The sequence below is a fragment of the Pectinophora gossypiella genome, chromosome 4 (genome assembly GCF_024362695.1).
Source record: "Pectinophora gossypiella chromosome 4, ilPecGoss1.1, whole genome shotgun sequence".
Taxonomy (NCBI): domain Eukaryota; kingdom Metazoa; phylum Arthropoda; class Insecta; order Lepidoptera; family Gelechiidae; genus Pectinophora; species Pectinophora gossypiella.
Genome location: NC_065407.1, coordinates 3040881 through 3061688, shown reverse-complemented (window position 1 = coordinate 3061688; position 20808 = coordinate 3040881). Strand labels below are relative to the sequence as shown.

At 36.2% G+C, this 20808-nt stretch overlaps 1 protein-coding gene across 1 annotated transcript; it reads right to left on the bottom strand.

Annotated features, from left to right (window-relative positions):
- Positions 1 to 1673: 1673 nt before the first annotated feature.
- Positions 1674 to 16103, bottom strand: LOC126366269 (cytochrome P450 4d2-like). Its single transcript, XM_050009342.1, has 11 exons — positions 15927 to 16103; positions 14229 to 14338; positions 12874 to 12964; positions 10467 to 10655; positions 10320 to 10389; positions 8811 to 9007; positions 8518 to 8627; positions 4293 to 4426; positions 3357 to 3457; positions 2590 to 2781; positions 1674 to 1828 (listed from the first exon to the last, which is right to left on the bottom strand). Exons 1-11 carry the CDS (start codon positions 16069 to 16071, stop codon positions 1674 to 1676), a joined length of 1494 nt encoding a protein of 497 aa, XP_049865299.1. The 5' UTR covers positions 16072 to 16103.
- Between the last annotated feature and the right edge of the window lie 4705 nt (positions 16104 to 20808).

The window sequence follows — 20808 nt, the reverse complement described above, 5'->3', positions numbered from 1 at the left end:
ATCAAATAAATATATTTATTTCTTACACACATAAATTTAGGTTTTTATTAGATTTGCCGCATAGTACCTATTCACTATCGTACATACCTATTGGAAACACTGAGGATTGAGAGGACTCAATACAAACTTTTCGTTGTCATGTTAAAATATTTCTATTTGTCGTTTTAAACACGATTTTCTTTTAAAATGTATTTTTTGAAAACCTATTTCTCTCTCTCTCTCTCTCTCTCTCATTATTTAAGAGCTGCGCTCTTGTCGGTGGAGTAATCGCCATTCGTCTCTTCTTTCCGCCAAATCCTTCACCTCCTGATACGACACGACCTGCACCTTCTCTTAGGTACAAGCCAGATCAGGTCAGGTTAGGTGGAGTTGGTACTTAGTAAAAAATATTGTACGGATATTTTATATTTTCGCTCATGGTATCCCGTTTTTTACGGGATCCGCTTATACAGGTCGGATTTCGGTCTGACCTTCTAATCCGAAGGGAAAGCCAGCCCAATACAGGTTAGGTCACATAATCTCTTAAACACATTTCTCGGGAATGTGGGTTTCCTCACGATGAGTCTTGCACATTTTCCTAAAATGCTACTATATTATATAGCCATTTACCAAAAATACTGTATTTGTCTTAAAATAAGATGGCATCTATACTCGGTATAACCTCTGCGTGCATTTATAGTTACTTCTCAGCTTGCATATCCCAACGACCCGATTACTCTAGCCATAGAGGCCAATCAGCTTGCGGCACCAAACACTTCAGGACCCCGATACCGACCCCGCCAGCATGGTCGACGATTTCCCTCAATCAGCGCTTATCACTATCGACCCACTAGGGTCGATTAATTCTTTCAAATATTTTTACTCTCAGACGACGCCCTGAGCCGAGGTTCGCGCCCAACTGGGCACCCTCAGGCCTGTTGTCTATAAACGTTGTACCGGGTTAGAGCCTTCAGCGCTCCCCATTTGTCCGACCAAGTAGTTAATGCCATCTGCAATAAGTCACGTCAAAAAAAAAACAGCTTGCATAAGTTGCACCACTTATGCGAGCGAGTAATCTGTCGCATGTAATTAGTCATGGCAGACTGGTTCAAACTGGCTTATACCAGTTCACCTTGAAGTATTGCAGTTACATGTAGGTGAGTAGGTTACTTGCATAATACAGACCTAATTGCACATTCAATCATATTTTTATATCCTTTGTCATATTTATTTGTATTCTTGTGTATGAAGATATTTTTCTCCTATTCCCAGTAGTCTTACTGAGCAGTCTTACCAGTTGAACTGCTGGGAATTACCTTCCCAATAGACTAACTGAATAGTAAGACTTCGCTTTTCCTGTTACTTTTAACTTTGCCAAAATTAAAAAAAAAACATAGACCTTGTAATTAAAAGATAGTAGCTTTATTAAATGTAATAAAATTATCTTTCTTTCATGTGAAATAAATAATGACAGAGAACGAGTCTTGAGTACAAACTATGTATGGCTGTTCTTACAACTTTTGGCTCTGCTCACCCTCAATGGAGATCACTGAAGGGAGTTACCTTATGTACCTATATTAGTTTTAAGGATAATGTTGAATTATGAAAACATTAAATTATTGGCATCCTTTTACTTAATCGAATAAAACATTAACTTTATTATAAATCGTAATAATTATAGTAACTTAGTTTTTTCAACTCCTGCGCATTAATTTGACGTGCACTCCGTTTTGAGACTTCAGTATTAAGTCGGCAAGCAGTATGAGTTTTCGATCACTCGGTAATATCTTGAAGTTTCTGACGATAGCCGACAATGCTACTTTCATCTCCATCATTGCAAATTTTTGACCTGCAATAAATTAAAAAAAAAACTGAAAGTCTTATAAATCAGCTTTTTGACATTTGCGCATATAAAAGTAAGTGCGCAATGCAAACAAATGTCAAATAGCAATATTGCTTTCTAACACCTGCACTATTAAAGACCTTTACGAAGCCACTGACAATGCCGTAAGCGTGGCCAATTATTGCTCAGCAAAAATTTTGTATCGATCGCCATCGACTCGCAAAGAAGATAAATTGCTTAGATGTGGCCATTTTAACCCCCCTGTACGTTCTTGTACGGGGTGTAAGAGATATTGTAACGAATACTGAAGGATATGATTCAGTTCATGATTCTGAAGTAACGTCCATCAAAAGTATGGAATTGAAAATAATTTAAGAAAAAAACACATAAAATCATGCGACGGAAACACTTGATATTAACTCAGAATAATGAGCTGACTCATCCCCCTCAGTATTCGGTACAGTGACACTAACATCCTGTAAGTATGTAGTATGCAAATCTGTAGCACTTAGTTGATTGTCATTGAGATGAGTTGCATTACCTTGAACTGATGTCTATGCACAATAATTATGGCTGCGGTAATTACAGATTATTAGAAGTACATTATATTATGTATACAGCTTCGTATTAGAGTCGAAACGACGCGTTGCGCAATTCCGAGCGCGTGTAATCATGTCTTTTTTTAATACGTGCCTCATAAGGGATTATAAAGCTATATTTAATTCTAATGCTTTATTTAAATAAATAAAAAAAAAAGTTTCACTCACCTATGCAATTCCGAGGTCCAGCACTAAAGGGTAACCAGCTGAAAGCATTTTTATTTTCATTGGTATCACTCTGGATCTGGAACCTCTCAGGTATGAATTCCTTTGGGTCCGAATATACTTCAGGGCGCCTTTGCATGTGGAATAAGTTGAATATCACAGACGTGTTCTTTGGAAAATGTATACCAGCGACATCTATGGACAAAATTGGTTATAAGTACAAAACACACTGTCATATTTTACAGGTATAACTTATCCGCCAAAAATGGAAAAGGACGGGTAATCGACAGACATAAAAATGGAATTGAATTATTATTGTTTGGGATAGTATAGTGTAATCTTTTAAAAATCAATAAATAATAAAAATAACTAAATATCACATATCTAAATTATTTTGGGGATTTCTGTTACAGTGTCTTTTCTGTGTAGGTAATATTTTTCATAACGATATTTTCTGAGCAATAATTTGTCTTGTATTCAATGTACATGGAATTGGTCTCGGATTCGAAACTCGGTGGGGACATATCACAAAAATCACTTTGTGAGCCCGGTTTGGTTAGGACATTACAGGTTGATCATCCAATTGTCGGAAAGTCAGATTATCCGTGCTTCGGAAGGCATGTTAAGCCGATGGTCCAAGTTAAGTCGTAGTCATTTAATGAATTATGGGTTTGGTGGCTCAATAATAACCCTGACACCAGGGTTGCTGAGGTTGCTAATCCACTTCACAACCCACACGATAGAAGAAGAATTACATACTGTGTACTTACCTGTGTCCCGAGTGATAAATCTCTCAATGAACGGGACCGAAGGGTATAGTCTGAGGGATTCTTTGATCACCAACTCCAAGTATTTCATTTGACCCAGTTCACTGTGGAGTAGGTATAGTTGAATAATAAAGTACAATAATGGTGCTGATTCCTACCCCCTAACCCTAACCCTAGACAGAATGTCATGGCGCCGCAAAAAATAGGAGAGCCGACTCCACCTAAAGTGGGATAGCGCAAGGAAGAAGAAGAAGAATGTTGCCGATTCCTGTACACACCATCAAATTTTATTTTAAGTTATACCTGTCATTTTCTTATCCGACAGAGACGGGTAAGCGACAGGCGTAAAATTTATGTAACACGCGTCAAATTAAGACATAAATTTAAGAAAACCCTTCTGAAATGTTATATTGGCCAATAACCGGACTGAATTAAGTTGACAACACATCAAATGGGTTGCATATGAGCGAGATGTCTATATTATTCGCCCGGGTTATTCATTCATTTTAAAAATTAACAGTTGTCAATCATTCGTCCCTTTCCTTTTCAGCGGATAAGAAAATGACAGGTATAACTTAAAATAAAATTAGGATGTGTCTGCAGGAATCGGGGTCATTATACAATTTTTAATTAACAATATAATTTATTTTAAAAGAGAAGCTGCAGGTCGTGTCTTATTAGGAGGTGAGGGATTTGGCGACAAGAAGAGAGGAATGGCGATTACTCCACAGACAAGAGCGCAGCTCTTAAATAAAAAGTGAGAGAGAATTTATTTTAATAATCATATTAATTATACAGAATAACAAAAATCCCGACAGCTGACATTTATTATTGGCTTTCACATTGTAACATGGTTTAGTTGTAAGATTTTTAATTATTTTTGAGAAATTATTGTTTTTATAAAAAAAATATTTAGGTGGTACCTATTTGAATACATACTTGTAAGTGGGGTCTCTGTCCATGTCGTCGCCAAAGATAGATCGCTGCTCGCTCAATATTTTCTCTTGCACATCGTTCCGCTTTGAAATGCAATACATACAGAAAACTATTCCAGATGTTGTGGTGTCGTGGCCCTGGAGACATAATTCACGTTTAACATAACATAAGTACATAAACTCACGACTATATTACAAAAGGGTTATTCAAAGATATATCTGCATCTGCCCGGAAATATATTTACAAGAGGTATATATAATTTGTGTATAGTTATATATAATTAAACTTCCCACCGTATTTACAAATATGACCAAAGCTGCTCTTAAACTTAATTTGACAAAATGGTTGCTCCAACAATACTTTTATAACTTTGACATTGTTAATTAGAGTTTTATTATTATTTTATTTTATGATTGTTTTGTATTATATTTTTATATTTTTGTATTATATGCTACAACAACTATCTGATGAGAGCGCTAAAGTCGGATTATCAATGAACACATCGAAAACAAAGGTAATGACAAATTCAATCAAAATAGACATTAAAGTAAATGGTGGTCAAATAGAGTACGTCACTGAGTACATATACACTTCTCATCAAAAAAATCATCACCTTGCAAGTTTACGTTTTGTCAGGATTATCAGAAAAATGTGTACATTTAGGAATAAATGTTAAATGTCGTTTAATAGTGAGTAATATGAGCTTATCAAATCTTAATGTTAATGTTCTAAATTTAAATGAATTTTTCATAGGTTTCGTATTTTGTTAAATGAGTCATTTTTATTCCGTATGGAGTATAAAGGAAATGGATAAAACAACACACGTAAATGAAAAAAAAAAGCTAAAAAACGTTTATTTAATAACTTGTATTCCCTCCCCGAGCTCTAATTACTGCTTCCATACGGTTCTTCATCGATCGGATGAGAGTCACGATCACATGCTGTGGTATATTGTCCCATTCCTCTTGGATTGCATCTTGCAGCTGGCTAAGTGTTTCTGGGGCAGGATCTCTTGCTCGAATTCGTCTCTTTAATTCATCCCACAGATGTTCAATGGGATTCATGTCCGGGCTTCTTGCTGGCCATTCCATAATAGAGATATCGACTTCGTTAAGATAATCTCGTACGACGCCCGCGGTGTGAGCCCTAGCATTGTCGTGCATGAATATGAAGCCGTTGCCAATAAAATGTGCATAGGGCATCACATGAGGCTCGAGACACTCTTCGACGTACCGATGACAGTTTAGTGCAGGCAGACGTGGCCCAGACACGAAAGCAAGCTCTGTCTTACCGTCGGCGCTGATTCCTCCCCAAACCGTCCACGAACCGCCACCATAGCTGACCTTTTCTTCAATGCAGCATTGTGCATAGCGTTCTCCGTCTCTTCTGTAGACCTTGTTCCTTCCGTCGTTACCATACAGCATAATTTTACACTCATCAGAAAAGAGAACTTTGCTCCACTGTAGGTATGACCAATTTAGGTGCTCACGTGCAAAGTTAAGGCGCGCTCTTCGATGGTCTGCAGTTAATTTCGGCCCATTTGCTGGCTTATGCGGCGATCCTTCAACCTTCTTCTAATTGTAGAGTCACTTACAGCCACCCTTCGTACAACACGAAGCCGCTGCTGCAGTTGAAAAGCGTTAAGGCGTCGATTTCTTAAAGAAGTTGTTACAATAAATCGATCATCTCGCTCAGAAGTGACCCGTTCCTGCCAGATCCTGAACGGCGCGTGAACAAACCAGTCTCCCGATAACGTTTATAGACTCTATGAACAGATGACAGGCTTAGATGCAGTCTTGCAGCCACAACACGCTGACTAAGGCCAGAATCCAGCAATGTCACAACTTGGGCGGCTTCTGTGGGCGAAGTATCCATACGTTTTAGAAAAAAAACCTTTTTTCAGACGTCCCAAAGTCACAGTATTGAAATAAAAAACAAAAAGTTTAAGGATAGGCGCCAATTTTTAGTTTTTAAACGCTAAATGTACTCCAACCCTAAACACACATTTGTCTCAAAACAGTGATTCATTTCGTTTATAAGATAAACAAATGAAATTCTAATTTTGAATTTAGAATTTTCGCTTATTACTGTAATGGCCAAACTGCCAGCTATACATTTATGTATTTTTTTTCATCGTATGAATTCTTTTTTGTGTTAAATTCGGACAGAAACAATGAAAACGGAAGTGTTTCGATTTTTTTGATGAGAAGTGTATTTAGGACAACTAATATCAATAGAAGACACAATGAAAAAGAAATAGATAGAAGGATAGCAAGCACTTGGAGACGATTTTGGTCTCTGAGCGAAGTTATGAAGGACAGAGACATGCCTATCAAAGAAAAAAGGAAAATATATGACACGTGCATCCTTCCCTGTCTATCATATGGATGTCAAACATGGGCCCTAATAGAACAACAAGCTAAAAAAATTCAAGTATGTCAAAATAGTATAGAAAGGAGCGTAGTCGGAGTAAAAATAAAAGATAAAGTGAAATTACAAAATATAAAAAACAAAACTAAATTTAAAAACATACATACCACCTATAAGCGGCTGAAATGGAGATGGGCAGGACACATGCTAAGGGAAGAAAAAGAGAAGTGGACGAGAATAGTAACAGAATGGTACCCGCGAGATAGTAAAAGAAGCAAAGGTAGACAAAGCAAGCGATGGGAAGACGACATTTATGTCTTCTTTAGAAGATAGCTGGTCCAGGGTGGACACGCACTGCAAAGGACAGAACGAAATGGAAATCCTTAGAGGAGGCCTTTGTCGAAGGACAAGCTGTAAAAGAAAAACCGGTTCCCCATATAAATATTAAAAATAAGTATTACTTTTTATACTGCAAGTTACAGCAATAAAGGCTTATTTTATTTTATTTATTTATTTATTTTTATATTTTTACCCTGAATTTAATGCGAGCGATAGCTTACTAGCTATTATTATTATTACTACAATATTACAAATATTTGGAATTTAAATACAATTTATTTCAATAAGCTGTGTGTACTTTTATCTTTAATAATACACGTAATTTGTTTGTATCCCTTTATATAATAGTAATTATAATATAAAGTATATAATAGTAATTATATAAAGTACACACAGCTTATTGAAATAAATTGTACTTTAATTCCAAATATTTGTAATGTTCTAGTAATAATATTCCAATTCAGAGACATCTATTTTATTTATATTGAAATAACTTGTATCGCAAGGATTTGCGCGCGTTACGTGATGCGTGCGTGAGGGAGGAAATATGCAAGACAAAAAGCTTCGTCACTACGCCAATAGATGTCGCTACACTATACCCGTAGCATGATGCACAGCCCATGTGATCGGAAACTATATATCTATACCGATATCTATATCGATACCTATCCGAAATAAATAAAAAAATCTATCCCGATAAACCGATATGAAAGTTTCGGACAGGGGCGGAGTCCTGAAATGGGACATTATAACAGGTGTTTGTTTTTGCCCATGGCCGAATCTACATCCCAATACTTCCTCTGCTTTGTCTATTTTTTGTATTGCTTTGTAACTAGGCTAGCTAGTTATTGTGTGATTACTTACAGTACATTTGTATACATTTATGATTCATAAAATAGGGTAAAATCTTACCTATTTGTATTTTACTTTTATATCTATTTAAAAATCAATCTAATATACATACATTAATAACTCATGCCTATTTCCCATCGAGATTAGCAGAGACTATGGAATTCCATTTGCTTCGATCCTGACATACTTCTCTTGCTTCCTCCACATTCATTAATCGTTTCATACACGCACGCTGGTTCAGAGTAGATCTTACTGAACCTTTTTCTTTTCTTTTTATCCGCAACAAAAGCTATTTTGAACAAAACTAATAAAATAAAGTACATTTATTTCAAGTTACTATGACTCAAATAAGGGTTACAAGTTATACTTGGTTTAGTATATTAAGCTACTAAAAAAATAATCCGAAACGGTATCCGAAACTTCATATCCATCCTTGATGCACACATATTGCATGCTGGGAGGTTAAGAAGGCCACAGAAAAAGCTATTAATTGAAAAAGCAATATTGCTATTTGACATTTGTTTACATTGCGCACTTACTTTTAAATGCGCCAATGTCAAATTGCAATATGGCTTTTTCAGACGAATTGCTTTGTTGTGGCCTTTTCAACCCCCTTGTACATGGATTTAAGACGTTTTAAGTATAAAATGTCGATTACAATACAAACCTCAAACATGAACGTGTCCACTTCCTCTCTTACTTTCTCATCATCAATTCTACTCCCGTCTATTTCTGCCATCAACAGCAAGTCCAGGAAAGCGTGCTTGTTTTTTATACCTTAAAATAATTTAAAACAACATACAATATAATTATTGTTATGTTTGTTTCTTGTAGTAGTTTTCTGGAAGAAATTGATCTGATTGATTTCTGTACAAAAACGTGATCCTGTAAGGGTTTTTCATTTTTCCTTTTGAGGTTCGGAACTCTAAAAAAACAGTAAAAGGAAAATTTTGATCTTACCAAACTCCAAATTCTTTTTCAATTCAGTGACATTCATTTTCTTCAGTTCCTCACGTCTAGTTTCGATCACCTTTCGGGTTTGTCCGTGAAGGATTTTCAGGGCTCTGTCCTGCCTACCCTTGTGTGGTAACAGGTTGAATATAGCGTCCTCAGCCAAAATGGGGTTGCGCATCCTTGTGGCTATTAAGTTGCATACACTGGAATTAAAGAAAAGTAATCATTTTAGTCCAGGATCCCGACCCAGCCGTCCTATTTTTCCCTCATTAGGGTCGATTACTTCTTCAAATAATATATTTATAATCCTCTTAGATAACGCCCTGACGAGAGATTCGCGCCCAATTGGGACCCTCAGGTCCGTTGTCCTAAAATTTATACCAGGTAAGAGCCTTCTGCGCTGCATTTGTCCAGCCAAGTAGTTAATGATTGATTAGGTAAAATAAACGGAATGAGGGACTCTCCTCAAAATCAGTATAAATGGCGCTGTACAGTTTGTTCTTCGTTTAACTTTTTAATTTCATGGATAACAGACATAATATATATGCATCTTTCATCTTTGTTTTTGGGGTACAAACGATGACCCATTATTATTCTGATCAAAATAAGGAGAAGGAATATTGGTAGCAAAATATCAAGCAATAAGTATTTTTATAATGCTTCTGCCATAACATTGTATTTTGGAATAATTATGTACCCGAGTAATGAGAAAATAGGTAATTATCACGTTTAAACTGAACAACGCTATCTATATTGTTTTTGGTGAATGTAGCCCGGAAAGTCCCTCATTGGGGGGAAGGAAAAATTAATGCCATTCCGGGTTTGTTCTACAGGTACAACTATAAGGCAAATACTTACAAAGACTGCAAACTCAATAAGTTTCGCGTAGCAGTTAAACTCTGGCTTGAAGATAGATGCTTTTACAGCGTGAAAGAATATTTAGATTACAAATAACAGGTTTTATGTGTATAATTGAAAGCATGTATTAAGATATTATTATTTGTTATTGTTTTTAAATAATCTGTGTGTATGCCTGAAAAGGCAGTATTTGGTGATACTCAATGAAAAATAACAGCTGTTTGTAACCTAAATACCATGCACGGAATAAATTTCATTTCATTTCAAAAAAAAAGAACTGTCAATAATGTTTGTATTCTTCTTCTATCGTGTGGGTTGTGAGGTGGATTACCATCTTCATCAACCCTGGTGTCATGGTTATTATTGAGCCGCCAAAGGCGCTTGACATGACTCATGTCACGAACACGTACTTACACCAGTAAGTAGTAACCGGCACCAACGGCTTAACGTGCCTAAGAAGCACGGAGAAAGCACGGAATGTTTGTATTGAGGAATGACGCTATGGCTACTCCCTTGCGGTTCGCCAAAGGTCCGTCATGATCTATGCCTGTCACTTCGTCCATTCTAGAAAGTATCGCAAGTGGTTGCCAACTATTTGTGGTTCTGCAGCCATTGCGGATGTGTTTGATGTATGTAAAGTCTATATTATGTACTTACTCTTCGATAGCCTTGACATATTCGGATTCACTGTCTCTTTGTGCATTCACACATACTCCCATGATCGACTCTGAAACATGTTTATGTTGTAACTGTTTTGTTTATTGTGTAAATAAATTATAATAATATTTGCTACGTAATACTTACCCGTAACGTTATCTAACGCAGCCAAAGCAATAATCGGGAACAAATCAAAGGAAGTGTTGCCATCTGCAAGTTTTTCCAGCTTTTGTGTCAATATTTTCGTGTTTTTACAGAACACTGGTAGAAAATTTTGCAAAATGTTAAAATGGAACGCGGGGGTCAGGAATTTGCGATGTGTTTTCCAGCGGTTCCCTGAAACAGACAAGGGTTCTGTTAGGCATTTTGGGAATATTAACTTAGAAACCCTACTTCAGTACGTCACTGTTTGAGACGTATTAGAGTAGCATTTATGCGTGTTTATCAGAATAGAATAGAAATAGTTTATTATAAAAGGGCGCCATACAAAAAAAAAAAGACAATAACATCATATCAAATTTCCACTAAAACAATTCCAAAAAAGCAAGACGGATGTTTGTCGAAATGATCATAAGGTGGTGGTGGACGTCCTGAGATAAAAGGGCAACTCAAAAAAGCCACTCAAATGACACTCAGCACAAGTCGCGGCGTGAACCACGACACTGCACTGGTATCATGTGGACCCTGTTGGGTGACGCACGAACATCGTGTTACATATACATGTATTGTGTTAATGGTGTACATAAATTATAATATTATATCACTTGGAAATGCTAGCTCAGTTCGTTAGAATAGGATAGTCTTTATTTGACAAACATGGTGAATAATTTAACAAAATCTGTTAAACATTTATATCAGTACTAAGAGAAGTGTGTCAGGATTCAGGATCGAAGCAAATACATTCCGTAGTCTTTGCTTTCCCCGGTGGGAAATAGGTAAGAGTACGTATGTAATGTATCAATACTATATTATGTTTCGACATAACAATCTCGGCATGCAAATGTCATATCACAAAAAAAGCGGCCAAGTGCGAGTCGGACTCGCCCATGAAGGGTTCCGTAACAGCAAGTAACATAATATAAAAGTTTTTTTTTTAGTTCGTAGTAACTTTTGATGTTTTAACTATGAAAATGTATTAAATATATGAATGATGTATTAAAAAAAAAAAACTACTTACTAGATCTGGTTCAAACCAATTTTCGTTGGTAGTTGGCATGGTAATCTACATCATCTATTTTTTTTTTAGTTTTATCCTCCTCTTATTTTAGAAGTTACAGGGAAACACATTTTACCACTTTGGAAGTGTCTCTCGCGCAAATTATTCAGTTTAGAAAAAAAATATATAACAAACTTCAATACCATTTTGGAAGACCTATCCATAGATACCCCACACGTATGGGTTTGATGAAAAAATTTTTTTTGAGTTTCAGTTCTATGTATGGGGACCCCCAAAATTTATTGTTTTTTTTTTTCTATCATTGCGTAAAAATTTTAATGCGGTTCACAGAATACACATATCTATCAAGTTTCAACAGTATAGCTATTATAGTTTCGGAGAAAAGTGATTGTGACATACGGACGGACGGACAGACATGACGAATCTATAAGGGTTCCGTTTTTTGCCATTAGGCTACGGAACCCTAAAAAGCACATACTTACTCACATTTACAATTAAAACAAGTAAATAATTAAGTAAAATATACCGGGTGTTAGTGACATCGCAACGAATACTGAAGGGGGTGATTCAGACCATGATTCTGATTTAATATGAAGTGGAATTTTGTTGTCGGAAAATTCATGAAAATTTTAGTGTTTTTAAAATTATTTTCCGTTTCGTTCTTTTGCAACGGAAAATTCCACTTGATATCAACTCAGAATGATGTCCTGCATCATCCCTCAAAGTTTTCGTTGCGATGTCACTAACACGTCAGCTTCCTGCCCTTATTCCACTCTAGGTGTGTTCGGCAGAACATGTATTCTTCTCCCATTCATTTCCGTCAGTCGTCATCTCAGTACTCACATCTTTCCTTATACTTTTTTACACAATCCATCCACACTTTTTTAGGTCGTCCCCTACCCCTACATTCATCCACATTCACACTCATAACTTTCCTCGTTATATGCCTTTCATCCCTCCTCATTACATGACCATATCATGCTAACCTGTTGCTCCTCAATTTCTCAGTGACCGGCGCTACTTTCAGACTTCCTCTTATAAATATTCATTCCTTTTCTTGTCCATTCTGGTTACACCACACATCCTTCTTAACATTCACATCTCTGCCATGTGTACTCTTCTTTTATCCGTCTCCTTTGTCGCCCAACATTCGGAACCATAAAGCACGACAGATCTTATGACAGTCTTATAGATTCCCTTTTAGTTTTAGGGGCACTCGCGGGTCTCATGTTGTCCCTGAGACCTGTCGCCATCTGTTTGCAGGAGTAGTAGTAAAAGAGAGTGGGGTTGAACCGGCGACAGCAGTTCTCATACAAAATGCGTGTTAGCGCCTTTCGAACCTCTTCTATTCCTTGTTAATATTTTGTAAATATGTACCTGAAGCAGTTAGAAGACCTTCACCAAGCCATGGTTTCATGTAATAATATGATGCGCCTTTGTTGTTGTACTCCGGATTTGATATTATTGGCTGAAATTAATTAATAGTTAAAAAGTGTTTGGAATACTGGCCTATCATGAATTCTATTATGCTTTATGCACATAGTGCAGAATATACGCCTAAAATTTATATTCTTCTATCGTTTTAGATTTTTTTTTGGTCTTTTACTTACTTAAGGGCTTTTAAATCATTTTAGTTGTAAGGTATATAAGCAACCTCAACCTCAGCGTTACTATTGAGCCACCAAAGGCCCCTGACATGACTAATGTAACGACCACGTATTTACATCAGTTAGTACCGACCATGCACACACATCATGCTAACCACACGAAGCTAAGTACACGCAAATGCTTGAAAAAGTGCAAAATAAATTTACTAGGTACTTATATCAAAAAATGTATGGTGTCTATCCTTTTTATCCGTTAATGTATCCCACTTTATTTGTTCTGGGTATGGTGGCGTTATCTGTGTACTTGTGTGAAGTATTTCGTGGAATAATTCACAATCCCAGTGCACTAGCATATTTAAAAGTAAGTGTACCCGACAGATATGTGTATCGGAGAAGGATGCCTCGGCTGTTCAGCGTTGCCAGGGGACGGACGAACCTTGTAAACAAATCGCCCCTGACTCGAGCACTGCACACACTTAATGAGATCGCAGAAAGGACTGATATATTTATATGTAGCCTGGCCGAATTCCGAAGGGTCACCTTATATGTTACATGCTATGTACTATATAATTAATTGCTCCTACTTTAAGATTTGTATAATTATGTATATTTCTAGTGAACTATTGTATTGGGATAGTCTTGTAAAGATAGTTCTAGAACATTGATAAATAAATAAATAAATAATAAATAAATAAATCATTTTGCTTACGGACAATTGGGTGAACAGCCTGTAATCTCTTAACCAAACTGGGGATCACAAAGTGGTTTTTTGTGATATGTCCCCACCGGCATTCGAACTCGGGACCAATACAATACAATAAACAATTCAGGACAAATTATTGCTCAGAAAATATCAATTTTCAGTTTTATTGATTCCACTTCATATTATGTCAAGGGTTATGTATGAATCATCTCTCAAACTTTTCGTTACAATGTCACAAACAGCCTCTATGTCATAAGGTAAGTACTCACCTTTCTCTAAATAGATCGAGAAAATAACTCTTTAGCTTCAGAACAGAGTATTTTTCCAAATGCCCGGTAACATGAGTATTACTTTTGTGGTTTTTATTTGTTATAGTCGGCATAATATTATTTTGATTGATGATTTTGTAAGTAGGTACATACCTCAATTTGTCTCGGATCAGTCAATATAATATATTTCCGGTACATAATGTGAACATAAAAAGCCTTAGTACCATATTCTTTAATCAACTTTTCGACAGTTCGGAAAAAATCTGAAAAGATATTTTGTATTTGCAAAATTTTATATAAACTTCAAAATAGACATAATTTTAAAGTTTATATAAAATTTTGCAACACGTTCGTTTTTAAAGCTTATAATGGTTAACTACTTAATAACTTAAAAAAAAGATGAAAAAAGGTTTTTTTGAATAATTTAGTAACTTATAATGAGGGACTTTCCAGGCTACGTTCTCCAAAAATAGTATAGATGGCGCTGTCTAGATTTATCGTGTGTATTATTGATGATGATGATGATGTGATCCAGCCGATTTCGGCTACGGCGACTGCTTCAACTCCGACGTTCATGTGCTCGCATGTGGCTTATATAGCCAATCTTATTGGAAAAGTTCCTCGCACATAGTGGGCATGTGAGTACACCATTTAAATATGCATAATTGATCGCCGTAAGCGGTCGGGCTGTCGTGTGTATTATTACTCAAGTACATAATTATTCAAAAATACAATGTAATGGCAGAAGCACATTTAAAAATAATGGTCTTGTTATTTAGATCACATTATGTTTAGAATTATGTTGCTGCCTATATTGCTTGTCCTTATTTTGATCAGAGTAATAAAAAGGGCCATCATTTATTCCCAAATTCAATCGTTACTTAGTTATTTAGTTAGTGATTATTTAGAAGATATGAATGCATGGGATTAACTGTCTGAGAACTGATATTAGGCAGCTAAATTACTAAATTTTATTGTATACCAATATTTTATGTTTATTTTTATTTTTCTAAAGAACGTCTAGGGCCCTGTGCCGAGGTTTTTCTTGCAGTTTCTTTTCCCTGGCTATACAGGTTGTGAGAAGCTGCAGTAGTTTTAGGCGGATGAGACGTTCGTTATGTAAAAATTGACGATTCAAAGTGTAACTATGTTACCTACTGAATAAAGATATTTTTGAATTTGAATTTGAATTATGTTTAGAAATTATGTTGCTGCCTATATTGCTTGTCCTTATTTTGATCAGAGTAATAAAAAGGGCCATCATTTATTCCCAAATTCAACCGTTACTGTCCAGAGCCCCTTGGTTCTGAGGCGCCAATATGTCCAGGAGCGACATTGTTACAGCTTTGAGACTCCGATCCGGACACATCCCACTCAATAGTTTTGGCTATCTCATGAGGAAAACCCCATCACCTAACTGTGACAAGTGCAACCGTAGTTAGGATGTCTACTTATCATGTTATGATGTAGTGTCTCCGGAACAAGGCTGAAAGATCACAATTTATGTTTCAGTTTAATTATAATGGTGAAGTAGGGTTCTGTAACAGTGTCCTAGCAGCTCCCAGGTTGGAAGCAGCTAGGGTAATGTACAAACTTGTAGAAATATCTGTTAAACGTAGATTGTCAGTCGCAAACCTCGGTCATTAGACACAAACCAGTGAATACTACTAGGGTGGCATATTCAGAATAAACCCTCAATAAAATTAAAGAAAAAAGACAAAAGATGCATATGTCATGAAATTAGAAGGTTAAATGGAGGAAAATCTTTACAGCGCCATCTATACTGTTTTTGAGGAAATTTTATTATTTATTATTTTACAAATGGAAATAATAAAAAAAATCCGCACTTACGAGAGGCATCTCCCAGAAATAAATACCCGCTGCCCAATATTGGAAGTGGAAACGGGCCTGGTAAATTAACTTTCCTTCGAATCCTGAATATATTTAACCAAGTAATTAAAGATATTAGGATTACCAAAGCTAGTAAGGCAATCATTTTATTCGGTTGCCAAAACTTCGATGCGTTTATTCAATGAGAGTCACTGTTAAACTGAAGTTGTAAATATATTTTTAAATCGAATTACACTTGCATTTGCGTATATTTGATAAGAGTTATTATGGTAGACATTCATATAAACAAGTTGATATCTACAAGATAAATATATCACCGGCCCCCAGCGAGTAATATTGCAAGTAATTGCTTGTAATGGCTGATATTTCTCGGTGCAGTTGGGATAGGTTAGTAAATATACCAACTACTAACTTAACGGCTTCCGTGGTCCAGTGGTTGATCGTTGGGCTCACGATCCGGAGGTCCTGGGTACAAATCCCGGTGGGGACAATCACAAAAATCACTTTGTGATCCCTAGTTTGGTTAGTACATTACTGATCCCCTGATTGTCCGAAAATAAGACTATCAGTGCTTCTGAAGGCACGTTAAGCCTTTGGTCTCGGTTACTACTTACTGATGTAAATACGTAGTCGTTACATGAGCCATGTCAGGAGCCTTTGGCGGCTCAATCATAACCCTGACATTGGGGTTGATGAGGCTGATATTCAACCTCACAACCCATACGATAAGAAGAAGAAGTAGATTATATACTAACCTAACCTAACCTAACAGCACAGATAAATTTCAGCCATTACAGACGATTACTTCGAATATTACTCATTAGGGCGGTGGTTACATTACATATTATTATTTTGTGATAGACAAAAATACTTTCTGATCCCTAGTTTGTTTAACCACTAAGGATAAGACCTAAGACATTGCAGGCTGATCACCAGATTGTCCGAAATTAATACGATCCGTGCTTAAGAGAGCACGTTTTCTTGACTTATTGTAGATTTTCTCCTGCTTATCTTAATCGAGAACTTATAACTACGTATGGTAAGATAGGTTTTCTTAAATCGTACCTTCTTTTTTTTTGACGTGACTTATTGTAGATTTGCCGCAGATGGCACCTAATTAGTTACATCGTACCTAATTAGTTATCTCTGGATGAAAAAATAATAGACTTAAAACATTACAAGAGTTATTACAGACAGACTGATTTTGAACGGCAAGTTTGCTGCAGAATTTAAAACATAAATATTACATAGAATACATAGATCGAAAGAATTTCGTTTGGACAGAAATAATTCGCTTGGACAGAAAAAAATTCGCTTGGACAAGAGCAGGACCCGATGGTGTGAAGGTTAACTCCATCCTGTCCCGTGCCGAATCAGTTTTTATCAGATTTATTTTTTTCTTTAAGATATATATTACAGTTGTCATTTTGTGATCCCCAAGTTCGAGTTGGATATAACAGACTGATTACCCGACATTCCCTGAAATTGACCCTGATGACCCATGCTTCGGAGGGCTCGTTAAGCCGTAGGTCCCGGCTCTTAGCCGTAAAATCATCTCCACCTACCCACAGTGGAGCAGTGTGGTGGAGTATGCTCAATGTATAATGTAAAATGTTGTCAAAGATTAAAAGAAGTAATGAGCAGATCGACTGATAACGTCTGTGTTTACACATTCATTATAACTCAAAATTTTCAACTCTTCCTGTAAGTATCTATCTAGGTAGACGGATATTGTTGATAAGTAGGTAATCCTGCAAGTAATTGTTTGTTTAGAATTGACACTAACTAATTATACTCAGTATATACCTGCCTACTACGTCGGGGACAATTACTTTTTAGATGTCATAGCTACGAGTATTGAGACGCTAAAGGCTTCTGTCATTGATCATGTAAGATCAGGGGAGTTAAAGAGGCCTCAACGAACCAATTCGTCTGAAAAGCAATATTGCAATGTGAAATTTGCGCGTATAAAATTAAATGCGCAATGTCAAATAGCAATATTGCTTTTTTAGATGAATTGCTCCGATGTGGCTTATTTAATCCCCCAGTTCTTATTTTAAAGACGTAAGACCATATGTTAATTCCAAACTCCATTGTTAAGGCCAATGCCCGGTTTGTTTTCTTGGTAGAGAAAAGAGCCAGAGCGTGTGGTATACCATGCTGCTCTCGCATTGACTTATATAGTCATGAAAACAGCGCCTCCTAGACACTGTAAAAATCAACTGGAAAACATATATGAGGCCTGATGATGATAATTGTTAAGGCCTTAAAAGTTTAAGTAATTAGTAGTTTGGATCAAAAGCTTATTAGTTGATTTAGAACCCTTGCCCAGGGATACGGGTGAACACTCAACGGTTGCAGAGGCGGAGATGGGAGCCATCGGTACGGTAATGCAGGACGGAAGGGGCAAGTCACAAGGACTATCTGGAACCTGTCAAAGGGCAGCGGTAACTGCCAGTACAATTCAGAGGTGGAGGACAGGAGTCCTAGTGCGGCTTTGAAATAGACTACTCTGGGCGCCATCCCACTCGCGTCAAACAGACTACTGCGGGTTAGAAGGCGAGAGGGGAAACCACTGAGGGCAAAAAACGAATAACTCTCATTTACGTCATATCAAGACGATGATGCGCAATCATTTAATTGAAAATATACTCAGTTATCATTATGCAAAAACAGAGTAACACGCGTATTCTAAGATATTAACTCGAACCTTTGTCGATTCTGTCCTCAATTGAGGTGATCTTGAGGAGACTTAGGTCAAAATCGGTATTCTTAGACGTCTTAGGCCTTGTCTCACGTCATTATTTTCGTATTATTTTGTTGTCAGAAAGTATGATATTTTATGTTCGACTTCAGTAAATACTAAATCTTACTTCTTACTATCTTACTAATATTATGAATGTGAAAGTTTATGAGTATGGATTGATTCAAAATTGCTATTCAAAATTCTAGATTAAGTAAATTAATTTCATCTTTTTTGGGGTTATGTATACGTTTTTACAATGAAAAACCTGATAACATTTTAAATTTGTCAGAAAATAAATTTAAAGCTCATGTAAAGCTTACTTTATGTAAAAAAGCTTATTATAAGATTAATGACTATCTAAATGATAAAAATGTCTGGTGTTGAATGTGTTCCTCCAGTTATTAAATAACTTGTAATGTATACTCTCATTGGTTTTTAAAAGATGTGTTGCTGTTGCAGATTCTTGTCATTTCTTCTCCTCAGCCATAACACCTTCCGAAATGACGTAAATTCAAAAATGTTACATTGACCTTCAACAAGTTTATCCATGATAATTACATTGAATAAATGATTCTGATTCTGGATGTCTGTTACTCCTTCACGTAATAAATTTATACTGAATGGATTTTAATGAAACTTTACAATAATGTAGCTTATACATCAGAATAATACATAGGTTACAATTTATAAAGATATTGTGTGAATTGTCAAAAATGTGACGATAAGTGTTCAGTAAGTAGGAAAAAATCTACCATCTGCGAGCAATTCCGGCGTGCGCTGACAAAACCGTTACAAATTATGTAATGTATGATATGATGGAAATGTTTATCCTAAATGGTCCTACACAAAAGCCAGGCCTATGATAAGGTCTGTGTAGTGATATAAGATATGTTTTAATAAATAAATAAAGAGTCTATACCCTAAATTTAATCATTTAAAAAATCGGACCACACACACACACCGAACTACATTGACCAAATTGGAGATGTCCTTAGAAATGGTTTAATACGATCTACTCTGAACCGGCGTGCGTGTATGAAGCGATTGATGAATGTGGAGGAAGCAAGAGAAGTGTGTCAGGATCGAAGCAAATGGGATTCTATAGTCTCTGCTTACCCCGGTGGGAAATAGTCGTGAGTTTATGTATGTATGTATGTAAAACATCGGAAATTCTTACCGCGGAAACCGAAATCCACGCGAACAATATCGCGAGCGCTCGTTAGTGTGGACATAAAATACCAAAATCCTTAGCTGAGGCCGTGTCGAGTGGACAAAATTTCGAGTTAACACTTTAGAATATGGGTGTTATAAATGTGTTATATATAACTGTATGTTTAAAAAATAATAAAGGATGTAGATTATCTTATCTTATATTTCATAATAACAAGTTACACATGTTTTCCAAAAAATAAAACTTTAGTTTATTAGTTTAAATGTTTATTTTATGATAACTGACTTGCCTACTTCAATTCAATACGTACGGTCACGAGTACTAATATGTATACACTTTGAAACCATGTCACATTAACCTTTTTGACAAATTAAACCGTAAGTCTCATTAAATGTGAAATATGATAGTGCGACAGGGTTCTAAAGTGGGTACATGATATTGCTCATGACTGTACCATATTTACAATCTCACATAATCGCACCCTAGAAAAAGTACCTAGTCTTTCCTTTTTGAAAAATGGTTTCTCTAGAAAAAAAAACTTATTAACGCTTTACCTGCAATACTGACTGATAAGAGCGGAGGAAGCAGTATCCAAAGATTTACTACTTAATACCGTAAATTGAACACCAGCGCTCAAAAAGTGGGACGCAAAGTTACTGTTAATAAAGCGACGTTGACAGTACTTTACCTCAGTGCGCGATTAGGCGCCGAACTGGCAACACGTGGAAGTGCGTGGTAAAAACTTGCAAAAATAGAAGCTCAAAGCGAAAAAAGAAGAATGGAACATCATATATTTTTAATAAGTAATGACATTGTGCATGTTATCAAAGTATATATTTTTTTTATTTTCGCAGTAAAACCCACCAAAATTATAATTTAACTTCAAAACATTATTTAAAACAAGTACTCCTGGTCAATCCGAGTCGCAGTATAACCAGACCGCCAATGTCTGATATATCAGACAC

What these genes read in the sequence shown, in the direction of transcription:
- LOC126366269 (XM_050009342.1), bottom strand. Translation starts at nt 16,071, where the DNA reads ATGATTGCCTTACTAGCTTTGGTAATCCTAATATCTTTAATTACTTGG. An exon ending in ATTTCTGGGAGATGCCTCTC is followed by an intron (nt 14,339 to 15,926) that starts GTAAGTGCGGAT and finishes ATATCTTTTCAG; the next exon opens with ATTTTTTCCGAACTGTCGAA. An exon ending in GACAGAGACCCCACTTACAA is followed by an intron (nt 3,458 to 4,292) that starts GTATGTATTCAA and finishes CCTACTCCACAG; the next exon opens with TGAACTGGGTCAAATGAAAT.